This window comes from Nansenia antarctica (genome assembly GCF_963989245.1).
Source record: "Nansenia antarctica genome assembly, chromosome: 14".
Classification (NCBI taxonomy): Eukaryota; Metazoa; Chordata; class Actinopteri; order Argentiniformes; family Microstomatidae; genus Nansenia; species Nansenia antarctica.
In genome coordinates, this window is record NC_137684.1 from 32,234,567 (window position 1) to 32,249,566 (window position 15,000).

The following is a 15,000-nucleotide window of genomic DNA, read 5'->3' on the forward strand; positions in this document are numbered from 1 at the left end:
GAGAGTGTGACAGTGTGGGGGGGGGGGGGGGAGAGTGTGACAGTGTGGGGGGGGGGGGGGGAGAGTGTGACAGTGTGGGGGGGGGGGGGAGAGTGTGACAGTGTGGGGGGGGGGGGGGGGAGAGTGTGACAGTGTGGGGGGGGGGGGGAGAGTGTGACAGTGTGGGGGGGGGGGGGGGAGAGTGTGTCAGTGTGGGGGGGGGGGGGGGAGAGTGTGACAGTGTGGGGGGGGGGGGGGAGAGTGTGACAGTGTGGGGGGGGGGGGGGGAGTGTGACAGTGTGGGGGGGGGGGGGGGGAGAGTGTGTCAGTGTGGGGGGGGGGGGGGGGAGAGTGTGACAGTGTGGGGGGGGGGGGGAGAGTGTGACAGTGTGGGGGGGGGGGGGGAGAGTGTGACAGTGTGGGGGGGGGGGGGGGAGAGTGTGTCAGTGTGGGGGGGGGGGGGGAGAGTGTGTCAGTGTGGGGGGGGGGGGGGGGGAGAGTGTGACAGTGTGGGGGGGGGGGGGGGGAGAGTGTGTCAGTGTGGGGGGGGGGGGGGGGGAGAGTGTGACAGTGTGGGGGGGGGGGGGGAGAGTGTGTCAGTGTGGGGGGGGGGGGAGAGTGTGTCAGTGTGGGGGGGGGGGGGAGAGTGTGTCAGTGTGGGGGGGGGGGGGGGGAGAGTGTGACAGTGTGGGGGGGGGGGGGGGGAGAGTGTGTCAGTGTGGGGGGGGGGGGGGGGAGAGTGTGTCAGTGTGGGGGGGGGGGGGGGGAGAGTGTGTCAGTGTGGGGGGGGGGGGGGGAGAGTGTGTCAGTGTGGGGGGGGGGGGGGGGGAGAGTGTGACAGTGTGGGGGGGGGGGGGGAGAGTGTGTCAGTGTGGGGGGGGGGGGGGAGAGTGTGACAGTGTGGGGGGGGGGGGGGGAGAGTGTGTCAGTGTGGGGGGGGGGGGGGGAGAGTGTGTCAGTGTGGGGGGGGGGGGGGGAGAGTGTGACAGTGTGGGGGGGGGGGGAGAGTGTGTCAGTGTGGGGGGGGGGGGGGGAGAGTGTGACAGTGTGGGGGGGGGGGGGGAGAGTGTGTCAGTGTGGGGGGGGGGGGGAGAGTGTCAGTGTGGGGGGGGGGGGGGAGAGTGTCAGTGTGGGGGGGGGGGGGGGGAGAGTGTGACAGTGTGGGGGGGGGGGGGGGGGGAGAGTGTGTCAGTGTGGGGGGGGGGGGGGGAGAGTGTGACAGTGTGGGGGGGGGGGGGGGGAGAGTGTGACAGTGTGGGGGGGGGGGGGGAGAGTGTGACAGTGTGGGGGGGGGGGGGGGAGAGTGTGACAGTGTGGGGGGGGGGGGGGGAGAGTGTGTCAGTGTGGGGGGGGGGGGGAGAGTGTGTCAGTGTGGGGGGGGGGGGGAGAGTGTGACAGTGTGGGGGGGGGGGGGGAGAGTGTGTCAGTGTGGGGGGGGGGGGGGAGAGTGTGTCAGTGTGGGGGGGGGGGGGGAGAGTGTGTCAGTGTGGGGGGGGGGGGGGGGAGAGTGTGACAGTGTGGGGGGGGGGGGGGAGAGTGTGACAGTGTGGGGGGGGGGGGGGGGAGAGTGTGTCAGTGTGGGGGGGGGGGGGGGGAGAGTGTGACAGTGTGGGGGGGGGGGGGGGAGAGTGTGACAGTGTGGGGGGGGGGGGGAGAGTGTGTCAGTGTGGGGGGGGGGGGGGGAGAGTGTGTCAGTGTGGGGGGGGGGGGGGGGAGAGTGTGACAGTGTGGGGGGGGGGGGGGAGAGTGTGACAGTGTGGGGGGGGGGGGGGAGAGTGTGACAGTGTGGGGGGGGGGGGGGGGAGAGTGTGTCAGTGTGGGGGGGGGGGGGGGAGAGTGTGTCAGTGTGGGGGGGGGGGGGGGGGGAGAGTGTGACAGTGTGGGGGGGGGGGGGGGAGAGTGTGTCAGTGTGGGGGGGGGGGGGGGGGAGAGTGTGACAGTGTGGGGGGGGGGGGGGGAGAGTGTGTCAGTGTGGGGGGGGGGGGAGAGTGTGTCAGTGTGGGGGGGGGGGGGAGAGTGTGTCAGTGTGGGGGGGGGGGGGGGGGAGAGTGTGACAGTGTGGGGGGGGGGGGGGGGAGAGTGTGTCAGTGTGGGGGGGGGGGGGGGAGAGTGTGTCAGTGTGGGGGGGGGGGGGGGAGAGTGTGTCAGTGTGGGGGGGGGGGGGGGGAGAGTGTGTCAGTGTGGGGGGGGGGGGGGGGAGAGTGTGACAGTGTGGGGGGGGGGGGGGAGAGTGTGTCAGTGTGGGGGGGGGGGGGGGAGAGTGTGTCAGTGTGGGGGGGGGGGGGGGGGAGAGTGTGACAGTGTGGGGGGGGGGGGGGGAGAGTGTGACAGTGTGGGGGGGGGGGGGGGAGAGTGTGTCAGTGTGGGGGGGGGGGGGGGAGAGTGTGTCAGTGTGGGGGGGGGGGGGGAGAGTGTGACAGTGTGGGGGGGGGGGGGGAGAGTGTGTCAGTGTGGGGGGGGGGGGGGGAGAGTGTGACAGTGTGGGGGGGGGGGGGGGAGAGTGTGTCAGTGTGGGGGGGGGGGGGGAGAGTGTCAGTGTGGGGGGGGGGGGAGAGTGTCAGTGTGGGGGGGGGGGGGGGAGAGTGTGACAGTGTGGGGGGGGGGGGGGGGAGAGTGTGTCAGTGTGGGGGGGGGGGGGGGGAGAGTGTGACAGTGTGGGGGGGGGGGGGGGGAGAGTGTGACAGTGTGGGGGGGGGGGGGGAGAGTGTGACAGTGTGGGGGGGGGGGGGGAGAGTGTGACAGTGTGGGGGGGGGGGGGGGAGAGTGTGTCAGTGTGGGGGGGGGGGGGGAGAGTGTGACAGTGTGGGGGGGGGGGGGGAGAGTGTGACAGTGTGGGGGGGGGGGGGGAGAGTGTGACAGTGTGGGGGGGGGGGGGGGGAGAGTGTGACAGTGTGGGGGGGGGGGGGGGAGAGTGTGTCAGTGTGGGGGGGGGGGGGAGAGTGTGTCAGTGTGGGGGGGGGGGGGGAGAGTGTGACAGTGTGGGGGGGGGGGGGGGAGAGTGTGTCAGTGTGGGGGGGGGGGGGGGAGAGTGTGTCAGTGTGGGGGGGGGGGGGGAGAGTGTGTCAGTGTGGGGGGGGGGGGGGGAGAGTGTGACAGTGTGGGGGGGGGGGGGGGGAGAGTGTGACAGTGTGGGGGGGGGGGGGGGAGAGTGTGTCAGTGTGGGGGGGGGGGGGGAGAGTGTGACAGTGTGGGGGGGGGGGGGGGGAGAGTGTGTCAGTGTGGGGGGGGGGGGGGGGGAGAGTGTGTCAGTGTGGGGGGGGGGGGGGGAGAGTGTGACAGTGTGGGGGGGGGGGGGGGAGAGTGTGTCAGTGTGGGGGGGGGGGGGGGAGAGTGTGACAGTGTGGGGGGGGGGGGGGGGGAGAGTGTGTCAGTGTGGGGGGGGGGGGGGAGAGTGTGTCAGTGTGGGGGGGGGGGGGGGGAGAGTGTGTCAGTGTGGGGGGGGGGGGGGAGAGTGTGACAGTGTGGGGGGGGGGGGGGAGAGTGTGACAGTGTGGGGGGGGGGGGGAGAGTGTGACAGTGTGGGGGGGGGGGGGGGAGAGTGTGACAGTGTGGGGGGGGGGGGGGGGAGAGTGTGACAGTGTGGGGGGGGGGGGGGAGAGTGTGACAGTGTGGGGGGGGGGGGGGGGAGAGTGTGTCAGTGTGGGGGGGGGGGGGGAGAGTGTGACAGTGTGGGGGGGGGGGGGGGAGAGTGTGACAGTGTGGGGGGGGGGGGGGGAGAGTGTGACAGTGTGGGGGGGGGGGGGGGGAGTGTGTCAGTGTGGGGGGGGGGGGGGGGAGAGTGTGACAGTGTGGGGGGGGGGGGGGAGAGTGTGACAGTGTGGGGGGGGGGGGGAGAGTGTGTCAGTGTGGGGGGGGGGGGGGGAGAGTGTGTCAGTGTGGGGGGGGGGGGAGAGTGTGACAGTGTGGGGGGGGGGGGGAGAGTGTGACAGTGTGGGGGGGGGGGGGGAGAGTGTGTCAGTGTGGGGGGGGGGGGGGGAGAGTGTGACAGTGTGGGGGGGGGGGGAGAGTGTGACAGTGTGGGGGGGGGGGGGAGAGTGTGTCAGTGTGGGGGGGGGGGGGGAGAGTGTGTCAGTGTGGGGGGGGGGGGGAGAGTGTGTCAGTGTGGGGGGGGGGGGGAGAGTGTGACAGTGTGGGGGGGGGGGGGGAGAGTGACAGTGTGGGGGGGGGGGGGAGAGTGTGTCAGTGTGGGGGGGGGGGGGAGAGTGTGACAGTGTGGGGGGGGGGGGGGAGAGTGTGTCAGTGTGGGGGGGGGGGGGGAGAGTGTGACAGTGTGGGGGGGGGGGGGGAGAGTGTGTCAGTGTGGGGGGGGGGGGGGGAGAGTGTGACAGTGTGGGGGGGGGGGGGGAGAGTGTGTCAGTGTGGGGGGGGGGCCAGGACAGAGTCACAGAGTGGCCCAGGACAGAGTCACAGAGTGGGCCAGGACAGAGTCACAGAGTGGCCCAGGACAGAGTCACAGAGTGGCCCAGGACAGAGTCACAGAGTGGCCCAGGACAGAGTCACAGAGTGGGCCAGGACAGAGTCACAGAGTGGGCCACCCTGGTAGGTTCTATCCAGTTTCGTGACGTTGTTTCAGATCTGAAATGCTTTCATGTGGCAGGGTGTCCGCGGTGTCTTGAAAAGTATTAAAAGTTGATAATTCAATTTTGGGAAAATCAAGACCCGTAATAAGTATTAAAAAGTATTTTCACGATTTTATGAGGTCTTGAATTGTGTAGGTATTTTTCTGAATCAGACTCTGTCCAAAGAGTTTGAGTCCTAAAAACTTTTAGTAAAACTTTGTGAATTCATTAGTTTTATTAAAAAACAAAGATGAACCGGACATTCTGTTGTATGATAGTGGTCTAGTCTATTGCAAACTAAAACTGTTAAGTTAAAGGTGTCACTGAAAACAGTAAACAGTTACAGCTCCAAGTGGCGGTGAGGTCTGGAAAAATATCGACACAGTCTTTAAAAAGTCTTAGAAAGGCGTTGAAATTAACCTCCAGATTCCTGTATATACCCTGAGTAGGTAACATAGACACGGCTGTTCTAGTGTCAACTGTCACTTAGATCCAACTGTCACTTTCAAATTAACCTCCAGATTCCTGTGTATTCGGTTGTAAAGTCGTGACGTGTTTCCGGGTCCAAAGTTGGCTGAGGCGCTGTCTTCAAAATGCCTCAGTAATAATAATAATTAATTATATTTATATAGCGCTTTTCCGAGGCTCAAATACCCTGACAATATGGTGAAAACGGGAAAGTGCTGTGTCCCTTGTTGTATGAATAGATCAGAGTCTAAAAAACGATGAAACTGTCATTCTACCGCTGTAGTTCAGGTACTCTGGTGCGGAGAATTTCTGGTTTGGAAATTGTAAAACGTCACGTTTGACGTCAGACTTAACAACCGGATACCCTGTGTGGAATGACTCCTCTTGTAAAGGACGTTGTAACAACCTGCTTAAGTCCACAGAACTGCGCCCTGGTGCCTCTGGAGATCCTGCTCCTGAAGAAGGTGGGCGGGGCGTCCCGCGGCGTGATCAAGCTGCTGGACTGGTACGAGCGGCCGGACGGCTGGCTGATCGTCATGGAGCGGCCGGAGGCGGCGAAGGATCTGTTCGACTACATCACAGAGAAGGGCGCCCTGGACGAAGGCACGGCCCTGGGCTTCTTCTGCCAGGTGTTGGAGGCGGTGGGCCACTGCTACGCGTGCGGGGTGGTGCACAGGGACATCAAAGACGAGAACCTTCTGGTGGATCTGCGTAGCGGAGACCTGAAGCTCATTGACTTTGGCTCGGGGGCGATTCTGAAGGACACCGTTTACACAGACTTTGATGGTAGGCTGTGGCTGTTACTGCCTAACCCTAACCCTGCCCTTAAACAAGCCTGTTACTGCATTACCCTTAAACAAGCCTGTTACTGCATTACCCTTAAACAAGCCTGTTACTGCATTACCCTTAAACAAGCCTGTTACTGCATTACCCTTAAACAAGCCTGTTACTGCATTACCCTTAAACAAGCCTATTACTGCCTGTCCTTAAACAAGCCTGTTACTGCCTGTCCTTAAACAAGCCTGTTGTAGAAACGTTGGGTCTGCTTAACTTGTCAGTTGACGTGTGGCTGTTCCTGGTACTGCGAGTACACAGACCAAACCTTGAGATCAATGTTGTGACGCAGCAGTTCCTCACACACACCTCTCAGAGTTCCCTCTCAAAATCAAACCGTGGGACATGGAAGATGTGGGGGTGGGGGGGGTGAAGAGACTATCCTAGTGACCGGCAATTGGCAAAAAAAAGAAAAGAAACGGGCAGTTGTTTAACATTATTTTGGGTTTGCCCTCAGCCTCACACCCAGTAGACAGACAGGCAGACAGACACAGACAGACAGACACAGACAGACACAGACAGACAGACAGACAGACAGACAGACACAGACAGACAGACACAGACAGACACAGACAGACACAGACAGACACAGACAGACACAGACAGACACAGACAGACAGACAGACAGACAGACAGACACAGACAGACAGGGTTGTTTTCGCTCCAGCGGTCATATGTTCCTATTGATTACATCCTCATAATGTCACAAGATGTGTCGCCCACATCTAATAACAGTTTACTAACCCTAACCCACATCTAATAATAGTTTACTAACCCTAACCCACATCTAATAATAGTTTACTAACCCACATCTAATAATAGTTTACTAACCCACATCTAATAATAGTTTACTAACCCTAACCCACATCTAATAATAGTTTACTAACCCACATCTAATAACAGTTTACTAACCCTAACCCACATCTAATAACAGTTTCCTAACCCTAACCCACATCTAATAATAGTTTCATGAACAAGTGAAATCGAATGTCAATTGTTTTTTATTCTGGGCAAATTCCATTGGTTTTCGTCAGACTGATGATCACCATGACAACATGTTGTTCAGAGTAGTAAGCGTGCCTCTGCGTTCCTCCTCTCAGGCACCAGGGTCTACAGCCCTCCTGAGTGGATCCTGTTCCACCGGTACCACGGGCGCTCGGCCACGGTGTGGTCGCTGGGCGTGCTGCTGTATGACATGGTCTGCGGGGACATCCCCTTCGAGCAGGACGAGGACATCCTGAAGGGACGCCTGCTCTTCAGGAGGAACATCTCCACCGGTGAAACTCGTCTCTCCTCCTGTCCTCTGTCCTGTACTTCTCATCTGCTAACCCCCCCTCCTCCTCCTCCTCCTCTCCTATGCTAACCCCCCCCTCCTCCTCCTCCTCTCCTCTGCTAACCCCCCCCCCTCCTCCTCCTCTCCTCTGCTAACCCCCCCCCTCCCTCCTCCTCTCCTCTGCTAACCCCCCCCTCCTCCTCCTCCTCTCCTCTGCTAACCCCCCCCTCCTCCTCCTCCTCTCCTCTGCTAACCCCCCCCTCCCTCCTCCTCTCCTCTGCTAACCCCCCCCCTCCTCCTCCTCCTCCTCCTCTCCTCTGCTAACCCCCCCCTCCCTCCTCCTCTCCTCTGCTAACCCCCCCCCTCCCTCCTCCTCTCCTCTGCTAACCCCCCCCCTCCCTCCTCCTCTCCTCTGCTAACCCCCCCCCTCCTCCTCCTCTCCTCTGCTAACCCCCCCCCCCCTCCCTCCTCCTCTCCTCTGCTAACTCCCCCCCCTCCCTCCTCCTCTCCTCTGCTAACCCCCCCCTCCCTCCTCCTCTCCTCTGCTAACCCCCCCCTCCTCCTCCTCTCCTCTGCTAACCCCCCCCTCCCTCCTCCTCTCCTCTGCTAACCCCCCCCCTCCCTCCTCCTCTCCTCTGCTAACCCCCCCCTCCCTCCTCCTCTCCTCTGCTACCCCCCCCTCCTCCTCCTCCTCTCCTCTGCTAACCCCCCCTCCTCCTCCTCTCCTCTGCTAACCCCCCCCTCCTCCTCCTCTCCTCTGCTAACCCCCCCTCCTCCTCCTCTCCTCTGCTAACCCCCCCTCCTCCTCCTCCTCCTCTCCTCTGCTAACCCCCCCCTCCTCCTCCTCTCCTCTGCTACCCCCCCCTCCCTCCTCCTCTCCTCTGCTAACCCCCCCCCCTCCTCCTCCTCTCCTCTGCTAACCCCCCCCTCCCTCCTCCTCTCCTCTGCTAACCCCCCCCTCCTCCTCCTCTCCTCTGCTAACCCCCCCCTCCTCCTCCTCCTCTCCTCTGCTAACCCCCCCCCTCCTCCTCCTCTCCTCTGCTAACCCCCTCCTCCTCCTCCTCTCCTCTGCTAACCCCCCCTCCTCCTCCTCCTCTGCTAACCCCCCCTCCTCCTCCTCCTCTCCTCTGCTAACCCCCCCCCTCCTCCTCCTCCTCCTCTCCTCTGCTAACCCCCCCCCCTCCCTCCTCCTCTCCTCTGCTAACCCCCCCCCTCCCTCCTCCTCTCCTCTGCTAACCCCCCCCCTCCCTCCTCCTCTCCTCTGCTAACCCCCCCCCTCCCTCCTCCTCTCCTCTGCTAACCCCCCCCTCCTCCTCCTCTCCTCTGCTAACCCCCCCCCCCTCCCTCCTCCTCTCCTCTGCTAACCCCCCCCTCCCTCCTCCTCCTCTCCTCTGCTAACCCCCCCCTCCCTCCTCCTCTCCTCTGCTAACCCCCCCCTCCTCCTCCTCCTCTCCTCTGCTAACCCCCCCTCCTCCTCCTCCTCTCCTCTGCTAACTCCCTCCTCCTCTCCTCTGCTAACCCCCCCTTCTCCTCCTCCTCCTCTCCTCTGCTAACCCCCCCCCTCCCTCCTCCTCTCCTCTGCTAACCCCCCCCTCCTCCTCCTCTCCTCTGCTAACCCCCCCTCTCCTCCTCCTCTCCTCTGCTAACCCCCCCCTCCTCCTCTCCTCTGCTAACCCCTCCTCCTCCTCTCCTCTGCTAACCCCCCCCCCCTCCTCTCCTCTGCTAACCCCCCCCTCCCTCCTCCTCTCCCCTGTTAACCCCCCCCCCCCTCCTCCTCCTCTCCTCTCCTCCCCCCCTCCCTCCTCCTCCAGACTGCCAGCAGCTGATCAGGTGGTGTCTCAGCCCTCGGCCCTCAGACAGGCCCAGCCTGGAGCAGATCTTTGACCATCCCTGGATGCGAGCGACGAGCCAGCGCGACTCTAACAGCGCCGGTGGTGACGTCATCACCCTGCACGCCATCGGCGCTGACATCACCCTGCACGCCACCGGCGCTGACTCCTCCTCCTCCAGCACAAACTCCAGCAAGGAGAGCCTCTGACAGACCTCCAGGTTCTGGGGGGTTCTGGGAGGTTCCGGGAGGTTCTGACGGTCTGCAGACCCGTCTGGACGTCTGGGTCCCTCGTCTCACTACCGGAGAGGAAGAACGGGACTGTTTTGTTTTGTTTTTTGGCGACTATGATTTCTGGTTCTCCTCTAACTGTAGTAGTTATTATGAGGAAGTGTTTTCCTTTTTTTAGGGAAATTGTTGTTTCTTGGGTGGTCTGACTGGCGTTTAGGCCTAGTTGATTTCAAGACTTTTTGGGTTGATTCTTTCTGTAACCCCCTTTATATACAGATCTCCTGTCAGCTCTTATAGAGCTTGAACATTTTTTTTTTTTTTTTGGAGTGCCTTGTTTAAAAGCCTTGTTTAACAGCTGTTTACGTGGAGGCCAGGTCATCAGGGTTGGGAGAGGGAGAGGGAGGTGTTAACCAGGGGACCCCCACCCTCCCATCTCTCTAAGAGCCAATCCCAAGCTAATGACAGTGTCATGTGACGCTGTCCACCGACATGGTGGAATACTTGAAACGCTCATCCATACTACCTTCACTCATCCATACTACCCTCAGCCATACTACCTTCACTCATCCATACTACCTTCACTCATCCATACTACCCTCAGCCATACTACATTCACTCATCCATACTACCCTCATCCATACTACCTTCACTCATCCATACTACCCTCATCCATACTACCCTCATCCATACTACCCTCATCCATACTACCCTCAGCCATACTACCTTCACTCTGTTGCACAGCTGAAATGCGGAAATGGGTTCATCTGTTTGTCTGAATGTGTACTGAAAGCATTGTCTCTCTCGCCCTTGTTCTCCCTCCCTCCCTCCCTCTCTCTCTGCCTCTCTCTCACAGTGGCTCAAAGGGTTCTACAACGTTCTCTGTGTGTCTGTATCTCTGTGTGTCTGTGTCTCTGTGTGTCTGTGTCTCTGTGTATCTCTGTGTGTCTGTATCTCCGTGTGTCTGTATCTCTGTGTGTCTGTATCTCTGTGTGTCTGTATCTCTGTGTGTCTGTATCTCTGTGTGTCTGTATCTCTGTGTGTCTGTATCTCTGTGTGTCTGTGTCTCTGTGTGTCTGTATCTCTGTGTGTCTGTATCTCTGTGTGTCTGTATCTCTGTGTGTCTGTATCTCTGTGTGTCTGTATCTCTGTGTGTCTGTGTCTCTGTGTGTCTGTATCTCTGTGTGTCTGTATCTCTGTGTGTCTGTATCTCTGTGTGTCTGTATCTCCGTGTGTCTGTATCTCTGTGTGTCTGTATCTCTGTGTGTCTGTATCTCTGTGTGTCTGTGTCTCTGTGTGTTTGTATCTCTGTGTGTCTGTGTCTCTGTGTGTCTGTATCTCTGTGTGTCTGTATCTCTGTGTGTCTGTATCTCTGTGTGTCTGTATCTCCGTGTGTCTGTATCTCTGTGTGTCTGTGTCTCTGTGTGTCTGTATCTCTGTGTGTCTGTATCTCTGTGTGTCTGTATCTCTGTGTGTCTGTGTCTCTGTGTGTCTGTGTCTCTGTGTGTCTGTATCTCTGTGTGTCTGTGTCTCTGTGTGTCTCTGTGTGTCTGTATCTCCGTGTGTCTGTGTCTCTGTGTGTCTGTATCTCTGTGTGTCTGTATCTCTGTGTGTCTGTGTCTCTGTGTGTCTGTATCTCTGTGTGTCTGTATCTCTGCAGACATCCAGGTCTGACAGGGCTGAGGTGTGAATGATGTTCATGGGTCTTCATGTTCTTATTCTTTTTTGTTTTTCTACTGTGTATATTTATGTACATTCTCCCATTTGTATATTATTTATTTGTACTGGACATTCCACACTGGCTATTTATTTATTTATTTGTTTATTTATTTTGGTTTCTGTTTAAGGAAATCCCAGCGTTTTATTTCAAGGCCTTTTTGCGTTCCTTTTATTTCTATTTTTGAAAAATGACTAAAATTAAGACATGAACAATGTGTGCTTATATTAAATACATATTAGCATGTGAGGTCAAACTAACCGTTGGTGGTGGTTAAACCTCACAGGTACATGTCTGATCATTTTGGGAAACGCTGTCTGAAGTTCTACAGTGATACACATTTCTTTTTTTTCTTTTTTTTTCTTTTTTCATCCCTTAAATGTGAGGACTTCTTTCTTCTTTTACAATTTTAAAAGTGAAGTCCTGATGGGGACTTTGACTCTTTCATACCAACATTTCAAATAAAACTTTTTCTATTATAAATGACGTCTTGTGTGTGATTTAAAACAACACTCCTAGTTCTCATTGAACAACAAGGTTGAGCTCATAGTCGTGTGTTTAGGAGTAACGTGAGGTAGTCACAGCATAGCCCGCTCCTTCCTGCTCCTTCCTGCTACCACACGCAGTCACGCTCAACCATTGTGACCTCCAACTCTGAGTCATGTGAGTCCAGGAATAGCATTGATTGTGTTCCAGTGGGCAGGTGCTGCCCCCTATGGGCAGAACAGATATCGCATGTCTGCCACATCAGATGATGGGTTATTCCCAGACATGAATGAATGGTCTTTATTGTCATTGCTACAGTACAGGTACCAAACAACGACATTTAGGAGGGGGGGCTCCCCTGGTGTTAGGAAAGGGAAAAAAAACAAAAAAAAGAACAAGAAGGGAAGGAGCTGGTTTACATAAATAAAGGCTATGTACACTATCCACTATACTATACTGTACAGATAAAACGACTAGGGTTGTCATATTGCACATAGTGTTATTGCACATTCATTTAAAGTGTCGCAGTTTGCAGGCTTGAAATGTACATATTTGTGCCTCAGCACTACACCTGATTTTTTTCAATCCAGCAGCTGCCATCAATCCGTCCAGACTGTCCAGGGCCCAGAACCTAGGTCTTTGCTGTGTTCAGGGCCTGGATGGCCCTGGGGTAGAAGCTGAGCTTCAGTCTGTTTGTCCTTGCGGCCATGATCCTGTACCGCCTTTTCGAGGGCAGCCGGGCAAAGTGTTCGTACCCAGGGTGGGTTGGGTCTCTGGAGATCTTGGAGGCCTTCCTGAGGCAGCGTGTGTTGTACAGCTCTTCCAGAGAGGGGAGGGGGGCGCCGGTGATCTTCTGGGCCGATCTCACGACTCTCTGTAGCGCATTTCTCTCTGCGGTTGTGCAGCTGGAGAACCAGTTGCAGATGCAGTAGGTGAGGATGCTCTCCACTGCGCCGCGGTAGAAGGCCACCAGTATCTCCTGCTTGTTGTGTTCCTTCCTGAGGACTCTCAGGAAGTAGAGCCGCTCTTGTGCCTTCTTGATGATGGCTGCTGTGTTGTTCTTCCAGGACAGGTCATCCTGTATGTGCACCCCCAGGAATCGGAGGGTTGAGACTCTCTCCACGCTCTCGCCGTCGATGAGCAGGGGCTGGACCTCAGATTTTTTCCTCCTGAAGTCCACATGAGCTCAGAGTAACACGTCCTCTGACCACCACATCAGCTGAGTGACAGGATGACGCGTGAGGGGACGATCACATGAACATGGTTGGAACGTTGCCAAGGCGATGAATATGAACATGTCAACTAATACATTTAGTATGAAGCTAAGGAGAGCCAGGACCGTGCTGCCTGAGGCTATCCTGCTCTCTTGAAAAACCTAAAAGTCACAGAAATGTCCATGTGTGTCCACATACATGTACATATCTAAAGGACATAAATACTCTCAGTGCATTGTGACATTATGAAAACAGTCAGTTACAGTTTACAGTATTAACAACCAGTTATGCTACACACAGGATGTTATTAACAACCAGTTATGCTACACACAGGATGTTATTCAACCAGTTATGCTACACACAGGATGTTATTCAACCAGTTATGCTACACACAGGATGTTATTCAACCAGTTATGCTACACACAGGATGTTATTACAGTTTTTCTCAATTGCTAAAACACATTTCACAAAACTTTCCTCCATTTCCCCAAAACTCTAAACACAACACACTTTTCTAAAGCTACATAAGCAAAACCACACCTTCTCTCTTCAAAACTCAAACTTTCACACCAAAACAGCTGCTCAAAGCCTGCAAAAATGTAAACACTATACTCATCATTACAGACTACGTACAACAAAACAACTGAAAACACAATGTTCAGTGTGTGAGAATGTTCTTTTTTTTCACAACTGCCAAAGCACATTTTTAGAAACCTTACAGTATCTGTTCTCAGACTATATCACTGTAGAGTATTGGGCATTCATAGATTTGTGTGTTTCATATGAACAGTATGTACATCTTCAGAAAATACAGTATGTATGTTGTTGGAAAATATCCTTTTACAGTATGTATATGTTCTTCATGAATGTTTTACTGTAATGCTTGGCTAATTTTACTATATAACTAAAATACATTACAGTACAGTAATTCGAACTTGATCTTACGTGTGGACAATCGACTTCTTTCTAAAGGGATCTCTTGACCATTCTGAAGTACGCATTCACCCACAGGGGTGGGTGAGAGTTACAGTAATTGAAATAGTATAACTTCCTTCAATGTTACGGTACATGTGGGAATACGGTACATGTGGGAAAACTAGGGTTAGGGTTAGGTGCTAGGGTGACTTGGTACATGCTGGCATGTCTAACCCTAACCGTAACCTTAACCATAACCCTAACCCTAACCCTAACCTTAACCCTAACCTTACTGTAACCCTAGCACCCTAGCACCTAACCCTAACCCTAGTTTTCCCACATGTATGATAGTCATGCATAAAAATAAATCTGCGCTCCCTGTCTAACGTTATATCTAACGTTACATATTTTAAGGCTGATTTTGCATGATAGTCATGCATTTTTAGATATCTATTTCCCCCCTTTAAATGGCATATGATGTCGGAAATGTTACTAAAGTTCAGCCGCGAAGTTGTTGCACTGTTGTCCTATCGAGTTTTAAATAAAAGTTTGAAAAATGTACCGTATTCCCACATGTACCGTAACATGTACACTACTGTACTGTATCACAACTCAATGCAAACACTACAGAGGATCCATTACACACAACAATACTCACTGAAAACAATGTTCAGGGTGTGATGTTTTTTTATTTATTTATGGAACTATACCACACACACACACACACACACACACACACAAACCACAATCATTTGCAACAAGTGTCTTAAAGTTTTAGTCGTTATGTTTAATGAATGAAGCTAGGTGTGTTCATTGTGTTCAGATTTTGCTGACTGTGGCAAGCATTTTGCATCACATGAGCTTTAATTTGAGAATTTGAGCAGAGTTTTTTGCAACTTGTGTTTTAGCAAGACAAAATGTGTTTAGATTTATGAGAAAAGGAGGATTGTGTTTTGTGAATTGTGTCTTCATGTGAAATGTGTTTCTGGTTTTGGCAAATGGGAGCTAGTTTTATTAAATGGGATGTTATTAACAAGGATGTTATTAACAACCAGTTATGCTACATACAGGATGTTATTAACAACCAGTTATGCTACACACAGGATGTTATTAACAACCAGTTATGCTCCACACAGGATGTTATTCAACCAGTTATGCTACACACAGGATGTTATTAAACCAGTTATGCTACACACAGGATGTTATTAACAACCAGTTCTGCTACACACAGGATGTTATTAACAACCAGTTATGCTCCACACAGGATGTTATTCAACCAGTTATGCTACACACAGGATGTTATTAAACCAGTTATGCTACACACAGGATGTTATTAACAACCAGTTCTGCTACACACAGGATGTTATTCACACCAGATGATACCAGTGGGTTGACAGACACAGTATCAGTACTGTAAATCAGACAGTATCCAGCTCATGGGTACAGGAAGCACCGCCTTCTCCATATTGAGTGGCTACCAATAACAGCGGATACTGAGC

The 15,000-nt window shown here is 55.4% G+C and overlaps 1 protein-coding gene across 1 annotated transcript in view; it reads left to right on the plus strand.

Moving 5' to 3' along the window:
* The window catches only part of LOC308170087 (serine/threonine-protein kinase pim-3-like), a gene marked incomplete at both ends in the record, with an annotated part of 10,585 nt that extends 1,434 nt beyond the window's left edge, over nt 1-9,151 (plus strand). Inside the window, 4 exons of the mRNA XM_080544819.1 lie at nt 4,405-4,518; nt 5,429-5,792; nt 6,941-7,117; nt 8,925-9,151. Coding sequence (XP_080400945.1) covers nt 4,405-4,518; nt 5,429-5,792; nt 6,941-7,117; nt 8,925-9,151 — 882 coding nt within the window. The remainder of the gene's footprint in view (nt 1-4,404; nt 4,519-5,428; nt 5,793-6,940; nt 7,118-8,924) is intronic.
* Between the last annotated feature and the right edge of the window lie 5,849 nt (nt 9,152-15,000).